Source organism: Delphinapterus leucas, chromosome 5, assembly GCF_059928025.1.
Source record: "Delphinapterus leucas isolate spDelLeu-1000000601 "Yukka" chromosome 5, BTC_Dleu_Yukka2, whole genome shotgun sequence".
Taxonomy (NCBI): Eukaryota; Metazoa; Chordata; class Mammalia; order Artiodactyla; family Monodontidae; genus Delphinapterus; species Delphinapterus leucas.
In genome coordinates this window covers 63,475,925-63,495,075 of record NC_143133.1, presented here as the reverse complement: position 1 = coordinate 63,495,075, position 19,151 = coordinate 63,475,925, and the positions used below count along the sequence as shown (strand labels likewise).

General features: G+C 41.3%; 1 protein-coding gene across 4 annotated transcripts in view; it reads right to left on the bottom strand.

The window, feature by feature from the left end:
* Positions 1-501: 501 nt before the first annotated feature.
* The window catches only part of FAM114A1 (family with sequence similarity 114 member A1), a 67,830-nt gene continuing 49,180 nt past the window's right edge, over positions 502-19,151 (bottom strand). For 3 of the 4 annotated variants that reach the window (XM_022565978.3, XM_022565968.2, XM_022565943.2), the window contains exons 9-14: positions 16,126-16,217; positions 13,722-13,883; positions 12,749-12,888; positions 10,104-10,176; positions 5,863-5,916; positions 502-4,646 (exon numbers count right to left, since the gene is read on the bottom strand). In XM_022565978.3, coding sequence (XP_022421686.1) covers positions 4,545-4,646; positions 5,863-5,916; positions 10,104-10,176; positions 12,749-12,888; positions 13,722-13,883; positions 16,126-16,217 — 623 coding nt within the window. In that variant the 3' untranslated portion in view covers positions 502-4,544. Of the gene's footprint in view, positions 4,647-5,862; positions 6,010-10,103; positions 10,177-12,748; positions 12,889-13,721; positions 13,884-16,125; positions 16,218-19,151 lie in introns of those variants that run through there. The other variant, XM_022565960.2, reaches the window with a different exon arrangement.

Genomic DNA, 19,151 nt, shown 5'->3' with positions numbered 1-19,151 from the left:
GGCAGACATAATCCTTTTGCTTTTTGGCTGACAGCTCATGCAGAGAAAAATATTCTCTGGTTCAGACAAAGGTAAATGTAGCTTCAATTCCAACACAAAATTCTTTTTTTTTTGCGGTACGTGGGCCTCTCACTGCCGTGGCCTCTCCTGTTGCGGAGCACAGGCTCCGGACGCGCAGGCTCAGCGGCCATGGCTCACAGGCCCAGCCGCTCCGCGGCATGTGGGATCTTCCCGGACCGGGGCACGAACCCGTGTCCCCTGCATCGGCAGGCGGACTCTCAACCACTGCGCCACCAGGGAAGCCCCCAACACAAGATTCTTACCCTCCATAATCAGCTTCTATTCCCAGTCTATGATGACAGGAGACACTAGAAATATCAGAAACACCACTGATTTCTTACTGTTGGGTTGTAATAAGTTAATCATTGCTAAAGGTAAAATGCCCAAACGATAGAATAACTCAGATTATTTTCAGGATCTAAGCATGCACACACACACACAAAGAATTTAGATTTGTTTAATAGCAGATATTGTAGTGGAGCATCTATTTATAGGTAAATATACAGAAAATGAACACAAACCTGAATAAGTTATGAGATACCTAGAAAAATACAACAAATGGTTAACCCCATGATTTTTTTCTTTAATGTGAAGAATGGCTGGTCTGAATCCACTCCTAGATTAGATTTTTGAATTCTAATCAACTACAAAATCAAGGCAGAATTGCAGTTCTGAACTGAATTTTCATTATGATCTCTTCTGATGTGCCTTTACAAACACAATAATTTAAGAAGCCAAGTTGAAGCCTGGATCTGAATATCAGAACGTAGGGCACGCTTAAGAGGAAGACCAAAGGGTAATTTTTACATTACAAAATTTACCTTGACCTTGAAGAGTAACTGCTTTTATAAAATTAAATACGGATTGAAGTCATGTGTTATGATCCACCCCATCTGTTCAGCATACATACATATATTTTTTTTTTTTTAGGAAAAAAGAGAAATATGCTTATTTCACATTTTTGCTGAATTACTTCATAAGATGTTATATCCTGGACCTCTGAGATGGCTGTGACTGGAATCTGCCTGCTTTTGTTTCTAGCTTAAGTGCAGCCTGGCTGGCCTGTGCAGGAGGTAATTTCCCAGACATGCAAGCACCTTGGGGCAGCTGACTTCTACAAAGCACCGGAGACACTCTCATTTCTCGGTTGGGACTTCTACCATGTAATTCACACTTTCCTTTGCCTTCCCAAGGCTGGTGCTTCTTCGCCTTTGAGTTCTGCAGCTGAGGTCCATGGTTCCTTTGTGGGTGCAGCTGAAGCAGCTCATTCCTGGCACTGCCCCAGTGAGCCCACACTGCTCATTTAACCATGGGCTTGATGTACAGCCCAGTGTGAGACCCAGAGGAAAGAGAGGCTTCTGTCCTCGGTGGGATAGAATATTTAAGCTTAGGCCTTTGCTTTAAGATTTGGGATTTTGCCCTTCAGAGCTGTATGTATCAATACCCCAAAGCAATTTTTCTTGGATGCATTTTGCTTTGAATTTGAAATATGCTTTTTATTTAATAAGGCACAGGCACAGGACTACATTCATTATTTAGACTAGAACATCTTTTGCACCTGATGTAAGGAAAAAATAAAAAACTGGCATGCATGTTCAGGGTAATTGCATAGAGTGAAATGAACCCAATTTATGTAAAGGATTATTGAAGGAATACAAAACTTCCAAAGTAAGCCTGCTAAATCATTCATTCGGTAACGGATTGACATGTGCCCAGATCTGGATCCTGTGCTTTGCTAGCTTTTAAAGCAAAGCAAAGAAGCAGTTATTTAAAAGTGATGGTGGGGGCTTCCCTGGTGGCGCAGTGGTTAAGACTCCACCTGCCAATGCAGGGGACACAGGTTCGAGCCCTGGCCCGGGAGGATCCCACATGCCGCGGAGCCACTAAGCCCGTGCACCACAACTACTGAGCCTGTGCTCTAGAGCTCGTGGGCCACAGCTGCTGAGCCAGTGTGCCACAACTACTGAAGCCCACACACCTGGAGCCCGTGCTCCGCAGCAAAAGAGGCCGTTGCAATGAGAAGCCCACGCACCGCAACGAAGAGTGGCCCCCACTCACCGCAACCAGAGAAAGCCCACGCACAGCAACGAAGACTCAATGCAGCCAAAAATAAAAAATAAATAAAAATAAAAAAAATAAAAGTGATGGTGAAAAACAGTATTGAAAGAGAGCAATCCTGGAGAGTGGATACATTTTAAGTGATGATTCTCTCTTAAATAATGTAATTCACAGACCATGGAGCTAGGCCCCAGGAATCATCTCTCGGCCTACGTTTCCATTTGGCAACCCTCGACATTCTATCATTAAAAGATATATAAATGCAATGTAAATAATATCAACCACTTTTAAACAAATAATTATCTCTCTTGTTCTTTTGCAGATTTCTATTTCATTTTATGATTAAAAATTTTGCTGTGCACTAAATGCGTGCAGTTAGGCTTAAAGTCTAATTTTGGGAATCTAGTTCCTTTGAAACTATTGGTTTCTTTTACATTTCCAGTTAACGTCTATAAATCCATCTGATGCTAAAACATCTGATGGGAAGAAATTGTAAATCTAAACCCTCTCTTCTGCTCTATACACAAAAAGTCTAAAATTTATGATGAGGCAAATGGAACACTTTCATGAGTTAATTGTTCTCTAGACTGAATAGCAGAAACGTTTCAGGCAATCAAAAAGCAAGTAGGGGGACTTCCCTGGTGGCTCAGTGGTTAAGAATCCACCTGCCAATGCAGGGGACACAGATTCGATCCCTGGTCTGGGAAGATCCCACATGCCGCAGAGCAACTAAGCCCGTGTGCCACAACTACAGAAGCCCGCATACTCTAGGGCCCGCGAGCCCCAACTACCTAGCCCACGTGCCACAACTACTGAAGCCTGCGTGCCTAGAGCCCATGCTCCACAACAAGAGAAGCCACTGCAATGAGAAGCCTGTGAACCACAATGAAGAGCAGCCCCCACTCGCCACAACTAGAGAAAGCCCACGCACAGCAACAAAGACCCAAAGCAGCCAAAAAAAAAAAAAAAAAAAACAAGCAAGTAGGAAAACCCAGCTTTAATTGATTCCTCAGAGAATTTTTTTTCCAGATTATAAATTCTTATATTTTCCATTTCGTTGTTTCAGGAGATACACAAATGAAATGCAGGATATTGGAAAATAAAATGCTGAGGTAGGATGATATGAAAATATCCCTACTTTGCCTGTATGGAACTCTATCAGGGGAATAAAACCAAAAGTGAATGAGGGATTTTTTCACCCTGGCAAAAGTATAGGCTTCATTTGGCCTGGAGAGAGCCACTGTGCAAGGCACCTTGTGACAGTACCTGGAGGGATGTCAGTGGGGCTCCCAGATAGGAACATGTACAGACCCCTACCCAGAGTGACCATCTGGGGCTCGGGGGGAGAAATGCCCATTGACAAGGCCTCTCCTGGCCGCAGGGTCTTCTGTGCAGCCTCCTGGATTGTGACCATTTAGTCATCCACACATCAGCATTTTCTGTCTTTAGAAGCAATCATTACATTTGCCATTGGCGAGTGTGATCTGTGTATTCATGGAACAGCTTGACTCAACTGTAGTAGATTTTAAAATGCAGTCCTGGGGGTCTACTCTGTTGTAATTCCCTTAATTTTCTATCTGAATACTTACAAGCTTTATGATTGTGCTATTATGTACTTATGGTCATAAGAATTCAATTTTAAACAAAATATTCTTTAGTATCCCTTTTCATATGTATTTTCATCCCATATGTAAAGTTTGGGATAAAAAAGTACAACCAGTTGAAGGGTAGAACATTTAAAAAAACACTAATTTACCTTGTTCTTCAAATTTTTTAAGGTTTGGAAAAGTTATTAGTATTTTAAAGCATTTTAAGAATTATTATAAATCCTCTCTCAGAATATCTGTCTCTACTGGGGTGAGATCATGTTCCTCTATTGTGAGCACACAGTAGGAGCTCAATAAATGCTTGTTCTGAGAGTACATGACTATAAACAGATACTTACGTTCCTCTTTCACCATAATAGGTAATATCTATGAGTAGTGTTATCTCTGACAGTGGCATTAATATAACAAAACTAAGTTTAGGATAAGAATTGATTTTAAGTCATACTAGAAGAATGGGAAATTTAAAAGTGGAAATATAAAGTCTAGGGTCTGTCCATGAATTTCCAAATATAACATGCTTGACCAGGAAAATAGAAATGAATATTCTGAGTGAACTCCAGATAAAGGAAATTATCAATACAAAGCCATGTAAATTTAAATTAACATAAAGGAAACATAATTACTTGTAAAAACAACCGTATACATTAAGAGAAATGATACTGTCTTTGAACTTGCATTCTCAATCTGTCTGTGCAAAATTGCTTGTAGTGTCTCCCAACAGGCATCTGTGGTCAGATGCGTCGAAAACATTCCATGAAATGGTATATATCAGAGCAACAGGGCCTGCTGTTTCCTTTAACTAGATGGAGTCTGGCCAGGTCATGGCTGTGCTTTGGAACGACTGGTCTGGATGTGTGAAACCTGCAGGACAGGCAGCAGCAGCTGGAAGGCATCCTGTATGTATGTGGTGCTATTGCAGCCCTATGAAGGGAGAAAATTGTGGTTGGAGGGTTATTGTCAGAGTTCCAGCTTGACAATTCCTCCCATTTGATAATGTTCCTTCTCCTCATACCCCACACTATTTTAGAATATTTTTCTTTTAACGTTGGTGCTTAAAAAAGATGTAAACACATTTCTTTGGATGTTTCTATTCTGCCTCTGACTGCCTGGGTTTCCTCTTAGCTGTGTCCTCCAGAACCTGCCTCTATGGTTCCTTGTCTCTTCTTGTCAACTCCATCCCCCTCTGTGGCTTTGTCTTAAACAATAACATTTGTTGTCACCACATTGTTATTCTTGTACCTTGGTAGTTTCCCTTAACGATAAGACCCAATTCCTAAACGCATTGCTATAAATACATAGGTAGCCCTCCCTGACTTTTGTAATTTCCAAATTTTGCATTTGACAGGTACTTCAGACAGCAAGAAACTACTGTATATGCATTGCCCATGTTCAAACTCAACTTGTCAACACCTTGTGGCTTCAGTGGGGTGCCCTGGGGCTACAGATGTGCCAGTTCCTTAGAGTTGGTCCCTTAGAGAAGGTTTTCCCCACTAATCACAGGTGGAACACAGTGCCTCTAAGTCAAGAATGAGGCCTCCTGGGCTTCTTTTCTTCGATCTTACATCGTTACTTCTGGCAAAGCCACAGCTGTACGGGGCAGCTGCATGTCCATGTTACAATGTCCTGGTGGGTGGGCAGGCCACGGAGTGAGCGGTCACAGAGGCTCTTGCCTCTGGTCACTGAACGGGCAGATGATAAACATTCTACTTGTCATTTTTGCCAGTCTGGAGCTTAGACCTAGCTAAACTCAAGGTTATGTAAATGGAGGGAAGTGCCCATTTTTATGAAAATCACCACTGAGCAAGAATCCCTCATTGTAGCCAGTTATCACAGTGTTAAATCTGGTGTCAAACTTGGCAGCAGAAATGTGCTTCTGTCGGGGGAAACAGCAACAGAAATAACATGCGAGCTTAGCGTTTCTCTTTATAATCAGAATTCTTGAAAATGAGGTATTGCTGCTTCACCCGAGGGTTTACAGCTGGTTTAACTACACAAATGTACTCAAAAAAGACTGTAGACGATAAAATTTAGAATTGCAATAACACTTGCTGCCTGGGAGAAATACACACACACAAAAAAATGTAGCTCTAACGTTTGCTTCGATTCAGAAGCACTTTCTCTCCAGGAGGCCACTTACCTCTAACAATACACTATTGATCATGGGGTTAAGGACCTCAGCCTTCTTGTTGCTCTGTGGAATCAAAAGGATGAAATTGACAGATTAGGTGCTCATACTCCAAGGCTTGTCCCAGAAAATGCAGATGGTGGCTTTGTTGAGGAATCTCTTAGAGAAGAAGGGGAGAAGTGGAATGCTTACTACAGACAAGGCTTCATATTTGGTGCTTCCCCTACACGATCATTTAATTTCGACAGAAATCTTAGGAGGTAGGTAGGTACCATGATAACCCCGATTTAAAGATGAGAAAATAGGGGACGTCCCTGGCGGTCCAGTGGTTAAGACTTCGCCTGCCAGTGCAGGGGGTGCGTGTTCAATCCCTAGTTGGGGAGTTGGGGAGCTAAGATCCCACATGCCTTGCTGCCAAGGAACCAAAACATAAAACAGAAGCAATATTGTAACAAATTCAATAAAGACTTTAAAAATGGTCCACATCAAAAAAAATCTTAATAAAAAAATTTAAAAAAATAAAGATGAGAAAATAGGAATCAGGAAGGTTGAGTAACTTGCTTAAGGTCATGTAGCTAGAAATTTACACTCAGACCTTTTAAACTACTTAAAGCTCGAAGCAGGTCTGGGATTAGGGGGAGGTGAGTGAGGCTGAGTTGTACAGGGTCGGATTCAGTCTTTATTTAAAATTTTGATATTTTGTTCATCATGATTTTTTGGTGTTAATTTTGATTTTTAAAATACTGCATTAAAATATTTATTTAGATGACTGAGGTTGTTTCTTTGTCTCTTTTTGTGGGGGGGGGAGTCCCCTTAAATTTGGTAGACATGTTATGTACTTTTACTTGCCTACCCTAGTTCCAGACCTGGTCTGTAGTCTTTTTTCTTTTAAATGCAAACACGGGTACTTGGTTATAGGGTGTGTCTTCAAGGTTGGCAGTAAAGTTAAAACACTCTTAAATATAACTTGGAAACAGGTCAGCATATCCCAGTTTGCAAAACATGGAAAACGCAGAATACAGAACCTGATATTAAGTAGGTGTTCAAAAAGTGGGAATCAGTGTTCATGTCGCCGTTATTATTATGTCCAGTCTTCTCTATCTAAAATGTTCAATCCACTCTTAGACAATAAATAATTACGGGGACTAGAAAGAAGAGGGCAGTCTTAATAGGCTGCTTTCCCTCACTGTACTTGAAAGACTTTATGACAAACAAAAGTATATAAATGAACTATTTCTTCCCAGAGCAGCCCACTTTCACTGACATTACTCTACCGACGGCTAAGTAATGTCCTACTGGGGAAACCAGAAAGGAGTCTTGGGAAAAACTCTTTAAAAACTCAGTCATTTTAGTAAGTAACCAGAAAATCCATTATGGTTTGCTTTCATGTTTATTTGATTATCAATAAACCTCTAAAATATAATCAAAATGAGGGCAATAAAATGGCATTGGTTTTCAGAATCAATGAGATGTGCAAGCAATTTAAATAGAGTCTGGAGAGCAATATATACTCATTAACTTCAAGTTATGAATAATGGCTCTTTTAGAGAATACAAACAATGACGATGTGAATGATTCATCACAGCCAAGATGAGAGGTACTGTTGTCATGAGATGGTATTTCAGTAAACTCCATTTAGATTTGGCTTTTTCTTTCTCCAAACGATAATCTGTGTGTTCCTGATTGTGTTCATACAAACATTTGGACACAAGTGTGTGTGTGTGTGTGTATTTTTTTTCTTTTTTCTTTTTTTTGCGGTACGCGGGCCTCTCACTGCTGTGGCCTTTCCCGTTGCGGAGCACAGGTTCCGGACGCGCAGGCTCAGCGGCCATGGCTCACGGGCCCAGCTGCTCCGCGGCATGTGGGATCTTCCCGGACCGGAGCACGAACCCATGTCCCCTGCATCGGCTTAACCACTGTGCCACCAGGAAAGCCCTGTGTGTGTGTATTTTATGTGTGTGTATTTATTCAAGTACACACTTATCTGCTAGAGCTTTGCTACTCAAAATGTAGGATATGAATTAGGAGCACTGTTACCACTTGGGAGTTTGTTAGAAATGCAGAATCTCAGTCCTCATCCTAGACCCACTGAATCAAAATCTGCATTTAATAAGCTCTCTAGTTTATTTGCTTGCACATTAAGGTTTGAGAAGCACTGTGCTGGAATACAATACATTAAAGGAATACAATACATTAAAGGAAATAGAAAGCAATACCATGAATATCACCCACTAACATAAATTAATTAATGTTTAACATGAATCATATAAAACATATAACACACATAGACACAGACATATACATCCTCATCACTAGGCAACCGTAGAGAACCAAACAGTTAGCTATCTGTCTGCTGTGTCTGATGGGCAGCCAACTGGGAGTTGAGTCAACTGGGTGAATCGTTCACCCTTCTGAGACTCAGTTTCTCAGGTAGTAAACTGGAAAGAGCGAGAAGAGGGTACAGTAGAGCCTTGGGAAGCTGAGTCGCCAAGGTCATTCCATCCTGATTAAGAGCTCACACCTCTCTGTAAATCTAGCAGTTACACCAAAGTCCATGGGCATCGGTTAACTTAGATGATGCCAATCACATAAGTGTATTTTATCAAGCCTATCCTATCAATGAGCTTCTACCCTCCCCCTTCACTCTGCCTGTTTACAGTGAAGCTCTATTGCTGAAGGCCTGAAATTAGACAAATATAAAAGCTGGTCTTTTACAAAATAGGAGAAGCAAACCATATTCTTTGACAGCAGAATGAATAGTTGGTATGTAACTCATCCTTTATCAACTAAGGCACTTACAGAAGTCTGAGAGGCACACAACTCAGACAGCCCAGTCCACAATCATTTTTGCTTTTTTGAGAGCTGCTCTTTGCCTGGGGTGGGGGTGGGAAGAGGTGTACCCCAGCAGCAAAGTAGGTCTACATGATACGACCCTGTCCTCATCACTACTGGAGACACCAAGATGCATATCTGAGCCTTTCAAACCTTCTCACCCAGGATCCTGGAATTTGAATGAAGAGAACCAGGAACTGTTGTAGTTGAGTCACATTAATAACAACACTTTAGAGAGAAGGTACATGAGCTCTGGTGATGGGTCCCCCACGGCTGCTCATATACCTCCACTACCTTTAATAAGCTCCCCTTTCTGTCTAAATTATTTAGTGCTTGTTTCTGTAACTTTGTGCTAGGAAGAGATATGTTGAAGTCCTAACCTCCAGTATATCAGACTGTGACCTTATTTGGAGATAGGGTGTTGCAGATTCAATTAGATAAGATGAGGTTGTACTGGTCATACCTTAATCCAATATGACCACTGTCCTTATAAGAAGAGGGAAATGTGGGCACAGACACACACAGAGGGAGGATGATGTGAAGATAGAGAAAGAAATTGGGGTTACACTGCTGCAAGCTAAAGAATGCCTGGGAAGCTGGAAGAGGCAGAGAAGGGTCCTTCCCTAGTGGCTTCAGAAGAAGCATGGCCCTGCCAATACCCTACTTTCAGACTTCTAGCCTCCAGAATGGTGAGACAATACATTTCTGTTGTTGAAGTCACCCAGTGTGTGGTACTTGTCAAGGCAGCCCTAGGAAACTAATACATTTGTAACCCAAACACCCTAGCTAAAACAGGAAGTGAAACTTGCTGTTTCTCTTGTAAAGAATCATCTGCCTTTGCATCCAGGGCCTTAAAGGGAAAAGTAGAAAGGCTGAAAAGGAAAAACTGCCACTGTCTTCTTCAATCCCATTAGGTTGAGTTACATAACATGACTGATTTCTAAAGAAAAGAACCAGAAGCCACGGCTCCAAATGAATGCCGAACCTTTCAAAATTGTTGCCTCGAGAACAGAAACACTTCTACAGATCAGTAAAACTTTTTTCTTTTGGTCAAAGTTGAAGTGTAACAATGAAGCAGAATTATTTTACTAGAGATTGTGCAATTATATATCGCAGATGTTAAATAATAGAAGGAACCTTAGTGAACAAATAAAGGAAATGAGGCCCAGAGAGGTTTGAAAATCCACCCAATACCTTGTATGTCTGATATGGTCGCATCAGGGCTAGAACTCAGTCAGATGAGAGCCTTAAGCTGCCTATAGCTAGAGAAGATGCTCAGGCCTCATTTTAGCAAATGTCCCGGCAGAGCTTCTGCTTTGTGGAGCTATCAGAGAAGGTACTATGTCCTCCACTTCATATCACAGCCCCTTGTAGGCCTTCCCCTCAAAAAGGTGAAAAAAGAATCAGTATCAAAATCTTACCCCAACAGTGGTTAAAGAATTTGTAAACTTCTCTGATAAGGAGGCCACTTCCTTGCACATTGCAGTAGTTAATCTGAAAGAAGAAAAAAAAGAGATTTGGGTATTTTTAATAAAGAAAAATAATTGTATTGTTAATACAATTATTGATATTAATACAGTATTCCCTTTAAAAGAAGAGCACTCAAGTTTGAAGATGCTCTGTAGAAATGTTTTCCTCAGTATTCTTCCATGATTCACAATCACAGTTTAATCTAATTCTCATCCTACCTCTTTTTCGAAGCAAAAGCATATGCAGGAAAATACCAGGCTTGAGCTCCACAAGGGGTATAAAACTCTTGCCAAGGGACTTTTCTCCAGCATTGTTCATTTGAAAATAATAATGAACATTCACTGAGATACTATGTTAAATACTTTTATATGCATAATCACATTTAATCTGCATAATGACCTTATTAGGGTCCATTATTATTCCCATTTTATAGATGAAGAAATTCAAACTCAGATGTCTCTTCATATCTTGATTATGGTTTTTTTTTTTTTTTTTTTTCCGGTACGCGGGCCTCTCACTGTTGTGGCCGCTCCCATTGCGGAGCACAGGCTCTGGATGCGCAGGTCCAGCGACCATGGCTCACAGGCCCAGCCGCTCCGTGGCATGTGGGATCTTCCCGGACTGGGGCATGAACCCGCGTCCCCTGCATCAGCAGGCGGACTCTCAACCACTGCGCCACCAGGGAAGCCCTTGATTATGTTTTTATGAGATGCCTCAAAATAAAGATCCTGTAGAATATGTTTTTTAAGACTTACATCAGATACATCAAAACTTTACCCCAATGTTTATTCCAGCCATCACGCCTAGGACTTTACCCCAAGAAAATAATGCAAGATAGATACAAATATTTAACAAAGCAATGTTTGTCATAACATTATAGATGATGACAAAAGCTGAAAACAATCTACCTAACAATGGTGCATTTTGCCTGAGTTTTTTAAACAATAAGTATGTAAGACTTTTATGAAGTGATTAAAATGCTATTAGCAAAACAATAACTCCAAGTTAAGAATCTTACATGTTAAAAGATCTACTGATGTCAGTAGAGGCAAGTTTCGTTCTGATAAATAGGGGTTCTGTCTAAGCTATGTATTCAGGTTTGTTGAGCTATATCCATCTATCCCTCCTTCCACTCATCTATCCATCCAACTACTCATCCATCCACCCAACCATCCAAAACTTATCTGCAGGAAGGGTCAGGAGTAAGGCCAAGAGATAGCAAACAGCAGTTCTGCCTATGTTCTTGGGCAGGTGGGTGGAAAGGCACTTATTGTACAGACATATATGAGGCCTTATTACATTTTGCTTGGAGCAGTTTGATAAGGTTGGGACAATCAGGGGCTGAGAATCAGACAGGAGCTAAGGGTAAGGTTCTGCTTTCCATACTCAGAAACTTCTGACTTCAGCCCTCTTCTTTCCAATCAGCATGCAAATATAAAACAGTACTCAGATGTTTTCCTCAATACTTGAAACTTCTCCTATTTCGCCCTTTCCTCTTCCTTCTTTACGTCGAGACAAGTACATATTCTTTGCAGGCATTTTAAGGGCAGGATTGTGCAGTGCTTATAATATCTTGGATTTTCACATGTTTAGATAGGAAAATCTACACTAGATCACAAATCTGTACAAGTGAGGAAAAATGCCATCAGAGACACTAATAATGACTTTTTGGAAGGTCCTTCCACCAAAAATTTGCTCCCCAACCTACAATGCCAAATGTGGTAATAAGTGAAGACTAGTTAGCTAGCAAGTGAGTGAATGTGTTGAGATGTGTGTGTGTGTGTGTGTGTGTCTGTGTCTGTGTGTGTGTACCCATATATTTTTAGGAGGCTCTTATTTGGGCTCCTGTGTCTATATAATAATGAGAGGGCGTTTGGGCCTGTGCTGATTTTCTATACCATAGCTTACAGTCATATGTGTAAAAGTTAATGGCTTATTCTTCAGCTCCATAATCAACTATTTTAATGAACCCTCCATACCAGCTATTTTCATGTGTATAACATTATATATATATATATATATATATACACATTTTTATTTCACTAAACTAATAATAGTAGCTTGCTGAAGAATAAACATATGATAGCAAATATGCACGCAAAAGCAATCCACAGTGAACTAGCTTACGTTAGTGACCATCACTGCCAGAATTCAGAACATGCAGAGCTTGTGTAAGTCCCTCGGAACAGTGGGGGTGTGTTTGCATATTTCTGTGAAACTAGTTGAGAAGGTCCATTAAGGTGTCTTTTATCTGTGTGGCATGTTGAAAATGTAATTATATTCAAAGGTCTGTACTTTCAAGATTCTGATCTATTAAAAGAAACATTTAGCTCTGAATGATTTAGGGTGTCTTCCCTTAAATCTCTTCATAAATAATTCCTGGAATGTCTAGCTAATTATTACTGTTCTCGCTAACTTGGCTCATTTCTTAAGAGAGTCCTTAATTCTTAAGATGACCACAGAACAATGGAATTAGTTGACATGAAATCTGAATCTTTAGTAGCTGAGGGTGTATGCGTGTGTGTGCGTGTGTGTGTGCATTTGAATGGCACGTATACATAAAATTGGAAAAATAAGAATTAAAAGTAACATTTACTTTATCAGAACTTTTGCTTGGTCGTGAGCTGGTTTTTCCTCTTCTTGTCCATGAAGAATTAATTCTGCTACTTTATGAAGCTGCTCAATACAGCGAGCTGTTACTTCTGCCAGGCTTTCGATGGACTGCATGTATGCTTCCTGAAAGCAAAAAGTACAAGTCAGAAAATTATTCATTGAGAAGATGCTTTCTAGAAAACTCCTGTGACATTAAAACAATTACATAATTCCTGGAAAAAAATCCCCCAAAACAAATATGACCTGAAAAAATTTACCCAAAGATTAATGGGTGTACCTAAGACTTTTCTAAGTGGAAATACTACCATAAAACAGAAGTGTCACCAGGTCCCAGGGACATAACAAGCCTTCTTCACAGCTGGGTCCCCAGTTCTCAGAGCAGTGCTGGGCACACAACAGACATGAAAGCGTGTGGAAGGGTGGCTGAATTGAACAGACCTCAGTGGACATTTTTCTTTAGAGCGATCTAATTTGAAATTTTCTTTCTCTAAAATTAAAATTCAACGTAAAATGAAGTTATTACAAACTCATTTGTGAACATAGGCAGATTATAAATTATGCACATATAAATTTATTAAACTACAGAATAAAAACTGTGGCAATGAAATTCTTTTTTGGAAAAAGCTTCAATTACCTCATTAGTTATGGGGCATAAGGACATGTTATGGTTACAAATTTGATATGATGGAATTTTACCCTAAAGATAAATCAACTATGTTTTTTCCTTTAAATTATAACTGTAAAGCTATGGAGGAAAGCTACAATATCTATGCTAAATCATGAAATGTCCTGGTATAGAGAAATTTTAGTGTTTATTACATTAATACTCATATTTCTATAGTGTGGAATAGGGTATAAATGAAAATGAAATGGCTTTGCCTCACTTAAAATTAGGCTGCTAATAAAATGAACATAATATTACTGCTCTTTAGGCGGACGATCTGTAATGCGTTTACCTCAACTGTCTTAGTTTTCCTTTCTTCCTTCTTGTCTTCTTCGGGGTTTTCAGGTTTCTCTTCCTTTTCTTCCTTCTCTGTTTTGTCCTCTGACTCTTCGGCCACGTCTACTGGCACCACAGTTTGATCCTCTTCCACCCAGTCGTGAGCTTTTTTCATGGCCTGCAAAGGCCCCCAACCAAAGCAATACGTTTATTGTACAAATATGGAGACACAAAAGCCAATCCCACGACTTGGATCAAACCCTAAACCGCCAAGGGTGGTTCTCTGTACGTTTAAAGAGTGATGGGGCAATTCCTCAACTTCCTTAAAAACACCTTGTTGTTGCTTTCTGGTAAAAAATACAGTAAGAAAAAGGGACAGAGTAGAAAGAATGTATGGAGAGAAAACTGCAGGGCCTGAGGAATTTTTGGAAAGCATTCTAAAATGATACTCAGGGCTTCCCCGGTGGCGCAGTGGTTAAGAATCCACCTGCCAATGCAGGGAACACGGGTTTGAGCCCTGGTCCGGGAAGATCCCACATGCCGCAGAGCAACTAAGCCCGTGCGCCACAACTACTGAGCCTGCACTCTAGAGCCCGCGAGCCACAACTACTGAGCCCGTGTGCCACAACTACTGAAGCCTGTGTGCCTAGAGCCTGTGTTCTGCAACAAGAGAAGCCACCGCAATGAGAAGCCCTCGCACCGCAACAAAGAGTAGCCCCCGCTCACCACAACTAGAGAAACCCTGTGCACAGCAACAGAAGACCCAATGTGGCCAAAAAATAAATAAAATCTTAAAAAAAATAATAAAATGATACTCAGATAGGAATAAAAATGACCGTCACTTTGGAAAAGCCATAGTATATTTTTCACTTTTTGTGACCAACTGTAAAATTTCATACATATATATATATGAAATTTAGCCAGGGTCGTTGCTAAAGCAAATTTCCTCATCTGCTATGTCTCAGGAAGCCCTTACTATTTCATGAACCTAATAATGTATCGCACCAGAAGATGAAGGATGGCTCTGTTCCTCTCCAGCCATGCCAGAACCTCGCAGGGCGGGGTCGGGGGGTGGGAACAAGAGAAGGACTGTGATGAATTTCACTTCACGAGTGCAGTTTGAGCAACTTGTGGCCTTAAAAGTTTTTGAACAAGCAGACACCACCTTCCCCATCTGTTACTCCCTGAGTTTTGAAACGGCAGACTTACCAGCTTTTATATTATAGTTTAAGCTGTTTGCTTAAGTTGCATCTGAGCTTATGCAAAACTTACTTCTCATTTGAAAGCTTGCATGTCAAAGTTTAATGTGTCATGGTGTTGATGGCAAGTTAATGGGGAGAAGATTAGGCGAGACAAAACCTAACAAACCATGCTTGGTGTGTCCTCTTTTAGGGACAAAGGTTTACCTATGTAAATAAGCCAGTGAGACCTCGGAGGCACCACACACACTCTCTGAGCTGCTGCAGGTGCTGTGTGGAGATGAATGAGGCAATTTCCCTGCTGTGTTCAAGTCACTGACCTGCCAGAATCAGTGACCTCTATTAGAGATAAAGAAATTGCTCATCTCTCCACCTCACTGCCTCAGTCTGCCCTTTCCTCACCCACCTTGATGAGTGAGGACCTGTGTCAACCACCGATCGCTAAAGAGAAGAAAGAGAGCGGGTGGTGGTGGGATGAACTGGGAGACTGGGATTGACATGTATACACTGATGTGTATAAAATGGAGGACTAATAAGAACCTGCTGTATAAAAAAATAAATAAAATAAAATTCAAAAATTCAAAAAAAAAAAAAGAGAAGAAAGAGAGAATGGGAAAAATGACAGTTTTAAGTAATGATCAGTGACCTCATTAAGAAATGCCATCGCAAGACCTTGTAGGAACTTGCAAAACACCCAGTGTTACTCTCAGAGGAAGCCAGACAGTGAAAGCTCAGATGGTCTTAGACACGACAAAGCACCGGCTTTCCCGTGGGAGGGGTTGTGTGAGTGGCCTGGCTCTGGCAGATGTGCTTTCTCTGCCTAATGCTGGCATGTCACTTTCGAGGGGAGGGGAGATGGAATTTGAAAAAGCCCTTTGGTGATTCTGCACCTTCTTTCCTCCTCTAGGCTGAGGGTAACCACTGATCTGATCTAAGACCCTATTTTAAGGAGAAATGACTTGTTCAAGGTCACAAGGTAATTACCAGTGAAACTGCAACTAAAATGCAGGTCTCGCGACACAGCCTAGCAGGTTCTCCGCAGCCACATTTCATGATGTTGCCTCCTCGAATCTTAATTACTGACCTGGGACTCCCCTCCTGCTATGTGCCACTGGGACTTGGGGTTTTTCTATTTCAGGTGGATTTCTGGATTTTACAACCGAGACCTTTAAAAAAAAAAAAAAACCAACGAGCAAAAACTGAGGTTCATATGGTGCTGACCTTATTGAGTTTGTCAGGCGTGGCCGCAACATGCAATTCAAAGAGAAGCTCTGTAAGCATGCTAGCAAATTCTTCTCCCTTTTCTTCTATCCCTGGAAATAGAAAATGACAGAAGTAAGAAGCATGATTTATTTTTCATCCTTCAGAGTGTGGCAGCTCCCCCAACCTTACAGCCCGCAGTCAGAGTATAAGTGGGGGCAGCAGCAGCCCGCCCTCCAGCCGCTGGGCAAAGACGAGCTGTGCCCGTGTATGAGCACAGAGGCGAGGCAGCAGGCTGCAGCTGGGCGAGGGGCTGGTGGAGCCTTGCTGCTCGCAGCTCTAGCTGGGGCACCCCTGGGCTGGCCCGAAGGGCACGTGAGGGCAGGGCAGGACCACTGGTCTTGTTCACAGCTATAGGTGGTCAGTAGCTGTTTGCTGAATGACTGAATGAACAAATGAATGACCCTTCTCAGGCTTGAAAGCCCTGGGACAACACTGTGTTTATGACTTACAGTACTGTTATGCTTAGCATTGCAACCCTTAATGATACTCAGGGTACCCTTTTAGGTACACAGAGCCACAGTACTGAGCAAGCAGAATTAGTCTCCATGGATCATCTACTTATATCTTAATACTTGTAACAACATTATGTCTCTGAGGAAATTTCCCATGGTTTCCTAGGACACCTGCCTGGTCCTACAATATTACGTAATGATATGTCTTCCCTTCAGATTGGAAGCTACCTAAGGATACAGACAATATTTGTTTTTCTCATTCCTGAATCCAGAGCATCTAACACAGTGCCTGGAACATAACAGGTGCTAAAATGAATATTTATTGAATAAATAATTTACTAATATATTATACCATAGATACTAATATATTGATTATCTATAACATGTTATATATATATATCATGAAATAAAAATAACTTAATATTATTGGTGGGCAATAAAGAGGAGAGATCTTTAAAAGTTACAATCTTATATCTCTCATTTGTATCTACGAGTTGAGGCCATTTTCAAAGTTTCTTATAAGTGCTAAAGAATTGATATCACAATGGATTGTATCACCAGTTTGGGACGGTGGTGGAAGGATAAAAGCATCATTCATCTGGCCTTATTACATGATCTCAGAAACCCTCTGAGAAGAAAATACCGTGGCCTATGTTAGTGGGTGAAGGCAGTAGCTTCAGAGAGGACTAAGCTATGTGAGAAATACTGTATCTAACACTTGTCTGCTTGTGTATTTCTGTTTTAGAGACAAAATGGTTAATCAGCAGCTTGTGAAGATAGCCAGGATAACTTGTAGGTCTTTTTTTTTTTTTTTTTTTGCGGTACGCAAGCCTCTCACTGTTGTGGCCTCGCCCGCTGCGGAGCACAGGCTCCAGACGCGCAGGCTCAGCGGCCACGGCTCACGGGCCCAGCCGCTCCGCGGCATGTGGGATCTTCCTGGACCGGGGCACGAACCCGTGTCCCCTGCACCGGCAGGTGGACTCCCAACCACTGCGCCACCAGGGAAGCCCACTTGTAGGTCTTTGTTCAAAGAATTTGGCCTAATCAGTTTATCATCACCTAGAATTTATATATTCTCATTAGGGAGCAGGTCAAACTAGAGAAGTAAAACATATATGTCAGGTGAGAAGTTTTATGGAGAAGTATAAATCAAGGGAGAGGAATAGGGACAGCTGGGGGTTAGGAATTTCAAATGGAGAGGAGCTGAGAAAATGGCCTTTGAGTAATAACCCAGAGGAGGAGAGGGATGAGCCACACAGATCAGGGGAAGAGCCTTCCAGGCAGAGGCACCGCCAGGGTCAAGTCCAGGAGGGAGTGTGCTGGCTTGCTCAGGGACAGCAAGGAGGACAGGGTGACCGCCACAGGGGGAGGGAGGCATGTGCCTTGCGGTAGAGGGAGAGATGGCTGTCTTTGTTCACAGTGAAGCTGATACAAGCAAATCATAAAACCCATAAAGCAAGTGCTCAGATGGAGCAGTCTTCTGCAACACTTGATCCAATTCTCAGGGGTATTAAGAAACCTTCCTCGGGGAGGTGATGCCTGAACAGAGCCTTCAAAAATGAGAAGGCTTTAGTCACATGTACAAAGGGAGAGCTGGAGGGCTACCGAGTCAGAGAGAGAATGAGAGAGAGAGAGAGAGAGAGAGAGAGAGAGTGAGCTAGAGAGGCCATCAAAAGCTGAGATTCTGTCTCTGCTGGGCAGAGATCTTGGTCTCATCCTCTCTAGGTAGGCAAAGTAAGAGGGGCAACTCCCACGGGGTCTCGTTTCCAAACTGCCTGGTCCTTCTCATCTCCGTGAGGCAGTGCTGCAGGGCAGAAAGAGCCCTGGCCTGAGGTTGAGGATGTGGAGATTCTTCCCCAGCTCCTGCACCTGTGGCTCTGTGACCTGGGGCCAGTCACAGGGCTTCTTAGCTTCCATTTCCTCCTCTGTAAATATAGGATAATAAAACCCAGCCATCTGCTCTTTAGTGTTATTGTAAGGAGCAAATAATACAACAAATGTGTAAGTAATTTGTAAACACTAGAGTTTTATATAAACTATATCGTTAAGTGTTACAAAGATATAAACATAGGGAGATTAAAAATATTTGAGAGTAATCAACACTAAATTAGGATATACGTACTCTGTAGTTCCAGCTTTTAAATGTGCATTCATTCTATAGGACAGAGAAATACACCAATAACTTGTAGCAAATGTTTTAGGAAAATCATCACAGAGAAAAATGGATGTAAATAAAAAACAGATGTTAAAGAATGTTGCAACAAAGAATACCTATTACTACAATTCTTGGTCTGTATGTGTGGCCGAGAAGATCTTCACCAAGTCAATAAAAAGAGAAAATATCTTTTAAAAATCTTTTCACAACAGTGGTAAACCAAATTAGAGACCCACGGCGGTGTGATAAAATTACACTCTGCTGGTAGGACAAACATGCAAATCATTAGCTAATGTTATTAAATGCAGAGGAGCCCAATATTAAATTTATCTAAAAATGACAGTTCATTACATTTTCTAAGACTACCAAATAAATTA